This window comes from Acanthochromis polyacanthus, chromosome 14 (assembly GCF_021347895.1).
Source record: "Acanthochromis polyacanthus isolate Apoly-LR-REF ecotype Palm Island chromosome 14, KAUST_Apoly_ChrSc, whole genome shotgun sequence".
In the NCBI taxonomy this organism is placed as follows: Eukaryota; Metazoa; Chordata; class Actinopteri; family Pomacentridae; genus Acanthochromis; species Acanthochromis polyacanthus.
In genome coordinates, this window is record NC_067126.1 from 33,751,468 (window position 1) to 33,764,376 (window position 12,909).

A 12,909-nucleotide genomic window follows, 5' to 3' on the forward strand; every position below is an offset into this window, starting at 1 on the left:
CCACCTCTGCACCTCCTCTCTGTTTCCTAATTCATTTAAGTTATCTCTTCTAGAGACTATCATTGCGCTGTACAAAAAAAATCCTCCCCATTAATAGACTTCATCTTAGGTCCATTACCTGTGCTTATTAAATCAAACAAAAGCTTATAGCCTCCATTTAGAGTGTGCTGTAACTCAACCTGCTGTAAGTAAAACAAAGGCTGAGCTGGATATCAGATGGTACCAGTCTGAATAGCTTGCATTGTACTGACCTCTTTGCACCTCAAAACTGTTGCTGTAAAATCTTTCCTTCGTTTTGGAAACTACGCTTTTCTGAGTGTTCCTCATAGTGACAACAGAAATCTGCAAACAGTGACACTGTATCTTAGAAGTGAAGGGAATCCTTCAGTGTAGCTGCTTTTTACTCCCGCAGAGTGTTTGGGTTTCTGCGGAGCACGACTGTTTGACACATCCTGAAAAAGCAACTTGTAATAGTATCAGACAAGAATCAGAAGCAAATCCTAACTGACAAACTGTACGAGGCAGCGCAGCAGTTCACAGCGTAAGCTCATTCCAAGGAAAATACAGGCCGCTCAGTTGTGGAACAGCAGAAGTGTGTGTTACAATCCGTTCACCCTAAGCAACCCCCATCTCCCAGAAATTACATTCATCCAACTAATATGAAATAGCAAATATGATTGAAGGAAACTTTATTGGGATGGATTACATTTTCTGTTAATATAATGAGGAAATGAGTGCTTGGTAATTTAAAAACATGAGGGTAACAAATCAGTGAAATGTCAGCATTTTCCTCAACCAAAATATCCAAACGTGCTACTAAACTTTATTGTGGTTTTGTTTAAATGTACACACCACTCATTACGGTTGTAGGAAGATTGTGGTCTCGTTTAGTGCATGAAAAGTTTGCACTGGTTTGAGATGTATTCGTCTATACTGAACCATAACCACAATGTTTTACTACAACCAACCTGCTGTTGTTGCCTAACCACACACAAAATGGTGTGCACGTGAAGCCCAGCCTCCTTCCATACATCACACAGCCTCCTACTTACCAATTTAAAGCATAAATGTAGCACTACATTATTGTTAAAAATTGGAAGTTAGCCAAACAATTATGTTTTCAACTGGACTGGAGCAGTTAGTCTGAAAATCATTATGGTACCTTATCTTACTTATACTTACTTACACTATGTGACTGTATGTCTTCAGTCTGTATGTTCTTGTCATGTTGAGCTAACACTGTCGCTTGCCTTTAAGCCGAGGTTCAGCTTGATAGATCAATATCATTGGGCATAATACACACCGATAGAGTAAATAATCAGATTAATGAGCTTTGTCCGAGTCTGGACTACCAAAAAGGCAAAGTGGGCAGCTGCCCAAAGGGCCCCTGATTCTGGAGGCCAAAACACTCGAGACTCATTGTGTGACAGTTACTTTGTGGCAGTCCGATGTATTTGGAGAATTGAATGCGACCCTTCCGGAGAAAATCACGGTTTCTATGTCCAAAGGGTGTTTTGTTCTTATATGTTAGAAAACGCATCTGATGCTAAATAAGCAGTCATTGCAATGGCTGCTTGAAGCTGCAGTGTACCAAAGACAGCCTCAAAAACATGGATTCAGACTTTTGGAGTTTCACATGTAAGAAATCTGTGAAACCGATCCTGTCAGCTTGAAAGGGGAGACTTTCCAAATCATTATTATTATTTAGCATCAGCTTCCAGTTTGAATTTGTTTGACTGAATTACTCAAGTTTTAAAACTCGCCATTGTGAGAGTAGTTTTAAAGTGTTTGAGCAGAATCTAGACTACTGTTCCATTTCATGTTTTCCATGAAAATTCATACTTTTATTTATGCAGTAACATCCCAGATAGCAAACTATGGGTGAATCAATGTTGAATCTATGTTGCGACCTAACGTAGAAATTATACAGAAAGCGCAAGGTTGATAAAATGTTGAGTCAACGTTTGCTTTTCAACCATAAATCACACTTTACCCAGATAGCAAAAGATGTTAAATCAGTGTTGAATTAGGGTTAAGAAGGTTGAATTGTGGTTACGGTTGAAGACTGATGGTTGGATCAACGTTGATTCAACAACATTTTGTCAACATTGAAGTTTGTGTTTAAAAGATGCCATTGAATCTACATTGTATTTTGGTTTAATTAAAATGTTTGACAGGTCAATGTTTAATTAATGTTAAATCTATGTTTGCAAACATGTAATCTATGTAAGCAAACGTTGACTCAACATTTTATCAACCTTGCGCTTTCTGTATAATTTCGACGTTAGGTCTCAACATAGATTCAACATTGATTCACCCATAGTTTGCTATCTGGGATAACTGCACAATGGTTTTCTAATGATTAATTATGCTTTCAACACCATTAGCTAACACAATGTAGCATTAGAACACAGGAGTGATGGTTGCTGGAAATGTTCCTCTGTACCCCTATGGAGATATTCCATTAAAAATCATCCATTTCCAGCTAAAATAGTCATTTACCACATTAACAATGTCTAGACTGTATTTTTGATTAATTTAATGTTATCTTCATTGGAAAAAAAATGCTCTTCTTTCAAAAATAGGGACATTTATAAGTGACCCCACACTTTTTAATGGCTGTGCATGTGAGCTGGTGTGCTTGAGCTGCATGGAGCGGTAGATAGGTGGGTGGAGAAAGAAGTGTATCCACACTATCTAAAAGAACCAATGGTATAGAGTTACATCTATGTCAGGAAGGGATTATTTTTACGGAAAACCTCTGGATATGTCATTTAATACATGAATGGGAGTTTTTAGTCTCCAAAGATTTTAAAACTTAACTAAAATCCCCTCAAGTAATGCCACGAGCACAAGCAGTATATCTGCTGCAATGATTTTATTTTTTATTTTTTAAACTGTCTTTTAAGAATCTGACAGTGTCTCAGGGGTGCAGTGTGGAAGAGTGGCGTACTCTTTTTAAGGCAACTACTGTTTTTGTACCTAATCTTAGACCCCGTCTTCTGGAGGCCTTCTGTTTCCACTCTGCATTTAAGAACATTTCAGTTGATATGCTTACGTGGTGCATATTCCTAAATACATTTGCATTCAATTAACTTACAACACAACAAAGTAATGTAGCGCATGGGCTTAATTAGAGCCCATAACTCTTGGATCTGCTTGCTGTGTCAACACTTTGTCAGGAGTAATCCAGTGAGTCCAAAAGCTGAATAGGAGTTAGTTATAGAAGTTCACTGACCTGGAAAGAGCCATCAGCAGGGTGCAACATCAAGAAGATACTGATAGAGTTCGGGTCAGGAGAGAAGTGTCTAGTCTTGTGTCGGGAAAATCATTCACACAAGAAAAGCAGAGCAGAGAGTGACCACCCCCCACTATGAGTGCCAGAAGATCAAGGCAGTGTCTGAGAGGAGAAGGAAGCTGGAAGGGTGTCATTAGAGCCCTCACTTAGTCTGGCCTTCAGAATCCCTGCACCGCTGTTTTAGTAATGAGCTGCTCTTCACTGGCCAGAGCAAACCTATAATATATCTTCTAACAAAAAACTACACTGTCTCTACAGCTAGATGCTGAGAACGAAGATCAACACACTGATAACATGTAGGCGAGAGGTGACAGGCCAGGAAAAAAGATAAACGGGTGTGTCTGAAGTAATCCCAAGATGTTAAAAATAAGAAGCACTGGGGGACTGTTGTGTCTACTTCTGTGATTTATATTTTGAGGATACAACTGACAGCGACTCCACAGTGAAAGGAAAATCTGCATTTCCTCAGGATGTGAAGGGGACGTTGGATTGAGCTGCGTCAACACTGCTCACCTCGGGCAAAAAGGAGGGTTGACCTCGGCAGGAAGATCTCCCGGGTAGATCACCACATCCCTCTGCTCAGACATGGTGGTGTAACTCTTGGCCGTCAAGATGGTGTTCCTCATTGGTGTCCGTCTCATGGGAGGCAGCTGCCGGCTATGAGCAGAAGATGTTGAAAACTTCACAAATGGCAGCTGAGTGGAGGACTGAGATGCATATTAAGGATGAAACTGGCGGGGAGCTGTACTGGACTTAAAGGTGCCCTACAGTCATGAATTTTCATCACCATCCTGCAAGTTGCAGTTGTTGGAAGCCTGTTGGCATTTTTGATGGAGCCAAATACCTTTGTTCTAGTTTCAATAAATGAGAAAACACAATACAAATCAAACAAACTGACGTTGGTCTCCTCATCTGACCCTCCAAAAAAACATCTGCCTGACTCCTGTTCCATCAAAGTGGCAAGAAAAACATCTGTTTTTTCTCTTGCTGTCTTTGAATGACAATAATTTAAAAATATGTATCCCAAAAGCCCACCCAGCGCTCCTTAAGTGACCCGTGACTTGCGTACACTTCAGTGTGTCTTTGACGTGACAGCTGAGATAAACCACAGAAAGTGATACTGACTTGTTTTATCAGAAGCTTCATGCTTTCTGAAGGAATTCAGTGACTCGAGTTAAAAAGCTTCCCTGAGACACGTTCCAACAGAGTTTCTCCATGAAAAAAGAAAAAAAAAAGTATTTTAGGGTCTGGAGGATATTAAGTTTGAGACTATTTTGACAAAAAAAACAAAGAAATCCCTGAGGTGAAACATTTTCTCTACATTTAATATATGACAAAACATGGTACACATTACAATGTCAAAGGAATGCCTCTGGTCTTGTAGACACATGTTCGTGTCTCCGCTCTTTTCTAATCACAACGTGAAATCTTTTCAGTGTAAAAGCGTACATGTGTAACCAATCACATGACACAATGCGATTTATGTCAGCACATCCAAATAACATTCTGCTTTGTACAACAGACAGTGAGCAAACTGTGATGTTCATGACACATAAAACGTTATTTTTTGGCACTCTTACATACGTATACAGACTCTAAAGTAATACCGTGGTGTTTTTTTTTTTTTATTTGGTCTCTAATAAACACTTGGGTGTTGCAAACCACAGCTGCTGCCTACATGAGAGGAGTAAAGCTATCTGTTCATGTTATTTGGTCATAACGTTTTTGCTGTCTGTGTCAGAATCAACACCACGTGGACGTGTGCAGCCTTTACTTGCACAAAATATAGTGATTATACAACACGCTGTATAAAATAGCTTTTGGAAAAAAGAGGAGCTACATGTATCTGCTCTTTAAGCTCAGTAGTCTCAGTTGAAGCCTCCAGACAGTGTTTGGAAATATTCAGACCACCAGGTAGGCTGGTAGGCTAAGCTAAGCTCATCAGCAGCTTTCTGTAGGTTTATATTTAGTTTACAGACAGGAAAGCGGGATTAATCCTGCCATTAGAATGTCAGTAAAAAGCATATGTGTGCGTAAAGAAAACTAATTCTTTCATGAATTAAAAACAACAATTAATTCATATGATCTGTCTGAAGGGTTCAGCTGACGTGACGTGAGGTTAAGATTAAAAATGAGACAGCAGGACTAAAACACTGAGCCAGCGGGCGACTCAACTGTAACTATGAGGCAGCGTTGTATGAAGTGGAGCACTGAGCAGACATCAGTGTGTGAAGACTGTGCATTACAGAGGCAATGTATATAAATACAACTAGATACAAAGAGATTAACAATAATATTCTGCTGATACGATCACTGTACACGGCACACAACACACACAAACACACACACAATACAATCCTACATACACAGTAAAGGCAACGATTTCACACATTTATGGTCACTGTTTTGGCTTTACAACTAGACTGACTACATTTTTATGATTTCAGTATCAGCTGTTATAACGAAACCGCTTTCTAAGTGCTTTTCAATCAGTCCACCAGAGTTTACATTTTGCAGTGTTCAAGCTTTTCATTCACTCAAGCAATTTGCGGTGAAAAGGACGCTGGATTTTCTTCTCTTTTACTGTCATCTAATGTCAAACGTGATAGCAGACAGAGCAAATCAGCTCTAACATCAGTTTACCTTGCATTAGAATCATTTTGATATATAAAAAATGCTCATTGAGTTTTGTAATGTTCATATCTGCGGTGGGTTCTCTACAGCTACAGCGGAGTATTCAGTCTCGGACATGTTGGAAGCCTCGATGAGGCGCGCCAAGCCTGTCCTAGTTGAGTATTTGAAAATGAAGGCCTTCATGAGGTCGTAGCGGTAGTTTCTGTTGATGAAGTTGTAGAGGATGGGATTGAAACAGCAGTGGAGCAGGGACAGGCACTGGGTGAGGTGTAGGGCCACGTAGATTACATTCTCCAGGCCACAGGTCAGCGGGACCAGGCCCAGCTGTGACAGGGCATCAGCCAGGAGGACGGCGTGGTAGGGCCCCCAGCAGGCCAGGAAAACCACAATGTAGGCCAGGATCACCCTTCGGCTCACGCGACGCTCCTGCTCTACCGGGGAAGACGACGAAGAAGACGAGGAGCGGTTAAAGGCTTTGGCCAGCAGGGCATAAAACACTGCAATGACAGGGAAGGGGAGGACAAAGCCCAGCAGGATGAAGCTCAGCTGCACTCCCACCATCCACTCCCTGGGGTTTTCCTCTGGGTACACGGGCCGGCACAGCATGGCGTCCCCGTGTGTTGACTTCACAGCACGCAGGAAGTAGGTGTCGGGCAGGGAGGCCACCAGCGCCAGCAGCCACACCCCGACACATGCACCACGGCGGATCAGCTTCCGGCACGCGCTTCGCTCATCTCCGTGCTGCGTCACACTCAGATAACGGTCCACGCTCATGCAGGCCAGGAAAAAGATGCTGCTGAAGAGGTTGACGGAAAAAAGCAGGTGTGTGAGTTTACAGGCCACTTCACCAAAAGGCCAGTGGCCATGCTGGGCGAGGGAGCTCACCCACACAGGCAGAGTTGCGCACACACACAGATCAGCAACCGCCAGGTGAGCGATGTACATGTGCGTCTCGTGGCGAGGGGTGGAGTCTCTTTGTGCGCGGAGGTTCACCCAGAGGACCAGAGCATTAGCAGCCAGACCGACAATGAAGATGAAGGTGTAGAGGACACACATGGAGTACAGCAGAGCGCTGCGGTTGAATGCAGTTGCACACACCATGGCGTCCGTTGATATGTTGCTAAAAGTCTCCGAGAGGTTCAAATCCCCGAACGACTCCCACAGGTCCTCCAGCTCACTGGTGCTTAGACTCATTTTTCAGCAGTTGGAGAGGACCACAGACCACTGGGAGGTAACACACACCGCCTCTGACTGGGAGAGATCCTGTAAAAACATGACATTAAATCATCATTTCTTGTAACACACATTCATCTTGATAGAGGTCCGACTGCCAAATGCGAGCAGTTTTTCATGTAACCGTCTGTATTATATTTAAAAAGCAATTTTCTGTTGCATAAAGCACGGCTTGTTTTACGCATGTGGACTGCATGAGCTAATAAAACATAAACCCACTTGTGGTATGCCACCAGATCCTGAAGAATCTTAATGCGGTTAACTTGTTAAAACACTGCTTTCATGAGTTAATAGAGGCTCTCTGTTATCGTGTCACAAACGGTGGAGTTTTCTGTGATTGATGGGCAGTCGGGGGCAGCACAATAAATGTTTACATTAGCTCCACAAGCACAGAGTGCAGATTAGACATGAGGAAGTGGGTTCGAGAAATCCAAACAGGGTGTATTTCCGGAGCGTTCCGGGCATTCCAAGATAAAGCACTGGTCAGGGTGGGAAACTTGATGCCACTTTAAAAGAATTTTTTTCCAATAACATGATTGTTATGGTAAAGAAAAAAAAAAAAAGAATCCCATGTTTCTTTTCTACTCATAAGGCAAGCAAAGAGAGGGCAAGAGATCAGCTGTCACCACCCAGATGATCAAAGACAAAGGCTGCTCATAACCTCCACTACGTCATTTTACAACATCTGAATCTTATAACGCAGAAACACATGCGCACAATTTTAAATGCAGGGTGCATATATGTAGGGAGAAAAAGTGACTGAAACAGTGTGGCAAAAATTAGAAGTAGCAGTCGAGAGCACACTGGCATGCTAATAACTTAGCAAGCTTCTTTCCAGCTTGATGGACCACTGACATGTTCACCCCTGCATGGCCTGCATTCACAGCACTGTGATGTCTCTCTCAGTTAACTGTCAGCCTGCCACAGTGTGAAAGATCAGAGGTGAAAGGTGATAGATCAAACCCAAGAACACGTCTCCCTTAACCCCACTGTTGCCCCTGACTGACGCGTACACCCGCAGAGTGAATTGTATGCAGGGAGCAGCGGGGAGGCTTGACGCCTGCAAAAAGGTCCAAACACAGTTAAAACGAGGGTCACTGACCACTGGCCTGACACAGCACGCCACAGACCAGTGAAATGTGACCACGTCAGACATCTGTCTGCGTAGGAGACCTGCTCTGCACACAGGATAATTGGCACAAAGTCGCAGATGATGATGAAAGAAAGGGGCAAGATGAAAATCAGGATATACAAGAACACCTGGAACATGTTAAGATGTGCAGCTGTCTGGCGAGGGTCATGTCTGCAGTCTGTTTAAACTTAGTTTTTTCCACTTTTAACCTCTTTAAACCTCAGTTTCACAACAAATCCAGGGGCAAATATTATCCTTTTTCATTATATTTAGCCACTACATTGTGAGTTATTTTGCCAGTTTGCTTGAAAAAAAGATAAATAGTTGCAGATTAAACAACTCAATGGTATGTGAAGCAGCTAAAATCAACATTAAATGTTGTTTACATGCTTATTCAAGTGTAATAAAACTTTAATGGTCACTAATACACAGTGATATAACTCTCTCACGAACTGCAGTTGGTTGATACGACAACATATTGTCAGATCATACAAATATGTAGTCTGGAAGTGGGTTTTTACCATAAACGGTAAGGTGAAATCCCTACTGCTACTGGGGAAATGTTGCAAATTAACGAGGAAAACGGCTTGACGGAAATATTTCATTTGATTTATACATTATTTTTACACTAATATGACGTAGTGGCTTAATGTTTTCAGCTATTAAAACACCACATTACACAAAAACAGACATTCCAGTGTGGTTATTGTATCTTTTAACGGTTCACACAATACAAAAATCTACATACAGCCATAAAAATGAGGTCATGGATGATTTCTTTCTTTAAATAGATCTGATAAACACTCCTCTGTGTAGCACTCCATTTTCTTGAAATGTAATACCACTAATACCAAACACACTACAGGCAGCTTGATAAAGCTGTTTGAAGGGATGTCAGATGCCTCACATTTAATTTTACTTTCAATTATTTCGAGAAGCCTGGGAGTGCTACTCATTCTAATGGGGGGATTTTCTAAGCAGAGATAATCTGTCTCAATAGTTTCTGTCTAATTCCCCTTATATTATATGGAAACTACCTGGAGGTGCCAGGTAGCCCCACAGGCTTCAAGCCAATTAACCTTTTAACACCCACAACATCAGATAACACAGAGAGCACATGAAGCCCATCTCTACCTCTGTTTCACTGTAACTCTCAGCGAATCTCTTTCTTTTCTCTGTAGACAAAGAGCATCCAGTTACAAATTAGCCGAAAACATCTTTTGTTTCTCAATACACAGAAAATAAAAGGCCATTTTCATGTGCAAATGCTGCCGACAGGAGCAGTGCAGGTGCAGCATGCTGGTCAGAAGTTTCTCCTGTCAGTCTTGATCTACTGGCTTTACAGCAGGATAAAAATCTCCCCCCTTTATAAGACAGGACAGAATGTTTCCGTGTAGATTAACAGCAAAAAAAGTGTTGTTTTGCGCGTAATGACGCACAAGCGCCAAATCCAACGAAAGATCCCAGACTGCTGACGGCAAACACATGCAGTGTTATTGTTGTATTGTTGATTTATATCAGGCTGGAAACAAACTTCTGTTATCAGATCTGAGCTTAGTACACAGAAACTTGACTCGGGGTTTGAATGGGGAGGCAAATAAACACACTGCAAAAGATGGAAAGCGACCAAAATTACTCAAATTTTACATTTCTTTTTCAAGGACAATATTCAGCGTGCATTCCTGCACTGGTTTGGCATTGCTGGTGATAAACAGCTTAAGAAATGATCAAATGCAATTCCTTTAACCAATATTACACGAAGAACAAGCAGTTAAAATCGCATCTCACATTCAAAGAAGTGTTAGAAAGCCGAAAAAACAACCCTCTCCCCTCCTTACAGCAGCTCCACTGAGCAGCTTACCTGTTCCCTCTGAAATATCCTCCTCTGTTTGGAAGAACAGATTTGTTTGCGATCGGATTTGATGTTGAATAATAACTTCAGCTCCGTGGCACGAAAACTTGCCTTGCGCTTCCCTCCGCCTCCTTCACATGAATGTGGATCTGTTCCTTGTTCTGCACTTGCTGATAGTCCGCGGAGCTACGCCTCCAAGGCTGGTCCTAACAGCGCTGCGTACTGACATGGCATCACCTCAGGCGTTTGATAAACCCCAAACGGACGAGCGAGTTTCGAGCCAAGAAGAAAATGAGAAAATGCGGAATTTCCTGCTTGCGACGCACCATGAATACTAAACACATGCAATATTAACACGCAGCATTGCCCAACGTCGCATGTTATTTCAGGCAAGTGTTTTTTTTATACGGTGTGTCGGTTTGTTCGTGTTTACAACTTGTCATGCACTGCACTGCAAATAGGAGATGCCGTTATTCTGTTCTTTTAATGCAGGAGAGTCAAACTCATTCTAGTTCAGGGCCCACATTCAGTCCAGTTTGATCTCCAGTGGACCAAAATCACAGCATAATAACCTATAAATAACCACAACTTCAAATGTTTCATTTGTTTTATTGTAAAAAAAAAAAAAAAAAAAGCACATTCTGAAAAAGTTAACATTTAAGTAACAATCTTTTTACAAAACATTATGAACTACCTGAAATTTCTTAAGAAAAAAAGGTTCAATTTCAACATTATGCCTCAGTTTATCATTTACACTTTACAGCTTCCAGATCACAGAGTTTCTACAAAGAAAAAAAACATTTAGTTACAGGTATGTGGAACTGAATGATGTGGTATTTTACTTTATGATCAAAAAGACAAAAGCCAGGCCAAAAAAAGGCAAAAAAAAGCGACAAAACAAGACAAAAATCACAAAAATGCGGCACATAATGACAAAAAATGGGACAAATGACATGAAACAAAACAAAAAAAGAGACAAAATATTAGACTAAACAGTTACAAAGCGACAAGAAAATGGACAGACGACCAAAACGAGACAAAAAAATTACACAAATGACACAAACGAGACCAAAAATTACAAAAGAGAGAAACAAAATGACAAAAATAGACGAACAACGCAAGCAAGACAAAAAAAAGACAAAAGACAAATACAATGCACAAAACAGTGAATAAAGCAAAACACAAAATGACTAAAAGTAGACAAAAACACAAGCTAGACAAAAAGGAAACACAAAACAACAAAAATCTGAAACAAAACGACAAAAATCAGATAAAAAACAACAAAAACAAAGCAAAATATTACAAAAATGAGACCCAAAATGAAAAGAACAGTGAATAATCTAGCATTTTACTTTATGATCAAACTTTTCATCATCTGGAAACTATTTTTGAAATTATATTTTTAAAAAATTCCAATTTGCAGTCAATGTCTTCTCTGTAATTTTTACACTTTGAGGGTCGGATTGGACCCTCTGGTGGGCCGGTTTTGGCCCGCAGGCCGCATGTTTGACACCCCTGTTCTAATGTATTAGATTTTGGGTAAAGTGAATTTTACACCCAAAAAATAAAGTATGAGCATAAGAAATGTAAATATGTGGCCCTAACAAACCAGTTCATGCATGTGTATTGTTATTCTATGTAAAATATGTCAGTACATAGCTTCATATTGACATTATTCTAATCAAAATAAGGCTTTTTGGAAAGTTTTTATAATGTAAGAAAAATGCAGTAGTACTGTATAATACATGCAGATTTAAGAAACTACAGTTTATCACCTCTGCTGGCTGCTTAGATGCTGCACAAGTGTTTTTATGTACTTTATTTAGTTAGCGATATATGAATATAAATTAGCACAAAATTGTGTAGAATCACATCTAAGTTTTTCTATGAAATTATTCTTCATCAGCCCTACCATCCCTGTGAAAAACTTTATAAAATATTATTGCAAATTATTATTTTATTACACAAAGGATGTATTTTAATGTATGGGAACAGTAGAAAAGATAATATAATCAGAAAAAAAGGCAGTAATATTGTGTTTTTCTATAGCATTTTGCAAAACACTGTAATTTTACTCTTTATGAAATAATATCAACCTGTAAACTTCAACATGTGAGGTAAATGTGCAGGAAGTCTAGCATGCAATAGTCAAATTAAACCACAGGGCAGCTCCTTGTGCTCCCTGCGACGCCCCACCCCAGTCACCTCAATATGAAACCGGTTTCAGACACCCAGTAAACCACTTCCACTACCGCCTGCTTCCACCCAAAACCAACAGCCGGGTTAAAACCAACAGCCGGGTTAAACCCAACGTTCAGGCCCACAGAGGTAACTGAAAACACCCTCCGAGTAACGAACACCAAAAATCAAATTCGTGGTTTAGTCTCTGTTCCAATTGGATTCCATTTTCATCAATCTGACCAAATTAAGAGCTGAAGAAGCACTTTTTTTTTTTTTTTACCAATGTGATGCTTGTCCTTAATCGGCCTGCTGTTTCTTTATTGTTTGAGCCTTATTGAGTCTCAGCATTCTTTGGAAGCAGGACAAAGCTGCGTGGGAGGCTCGTGTGTTTGCTGAAAGCTCACCTGCAACTCTGGTGGCCTCACAGCTGCTCCCACCAGGGCAATTAACCCCAAGTTCAGCACAAAGACAGGATGACAAAAAGAAGCAGAAACTTTGCATTCGTTGCAGGAATGCGCCGATGCAAGATGTTTGCTTTGACAAATCGTGATAATACACTTTGATTGAGCTGAAAGGAAA

The 12,909-nt window shown here is 40.7% G+C and overlaps 1 protein-coding gene across 1 annotated transcript; it reads right to left on the minus strand.

Annotated features, from left to right (window-relative positions):
- Window positions 1-4,597: 4,597 nt before the first annotated feature.
- ackr3a (atypical chemokine receptor 3a) lies at window positions 4,598-10,385 on the minus strand. The gene is made up of 2 exons (XM_022203747.2): window positions 10,159-10,385; window positions 4,598-7,195 (listed from the first exon to the last, which is right to left on the minus strand). Exon 2 carries the CDS (start codon window positions 7,124-7,126, stop codon window positions 5,996-5,998), a length of 1,131 nt encoding a protein of 376 aa, XP_022059439.1. The 5' UTR covers window positions 7,127-7,195; window positions 10,159-10,385; the 3' UTR covers window positions 4,598-5,995.
- Between the last annotated feature and the right edge of the window lie 2,524 nt (window positions 10,386-12,909).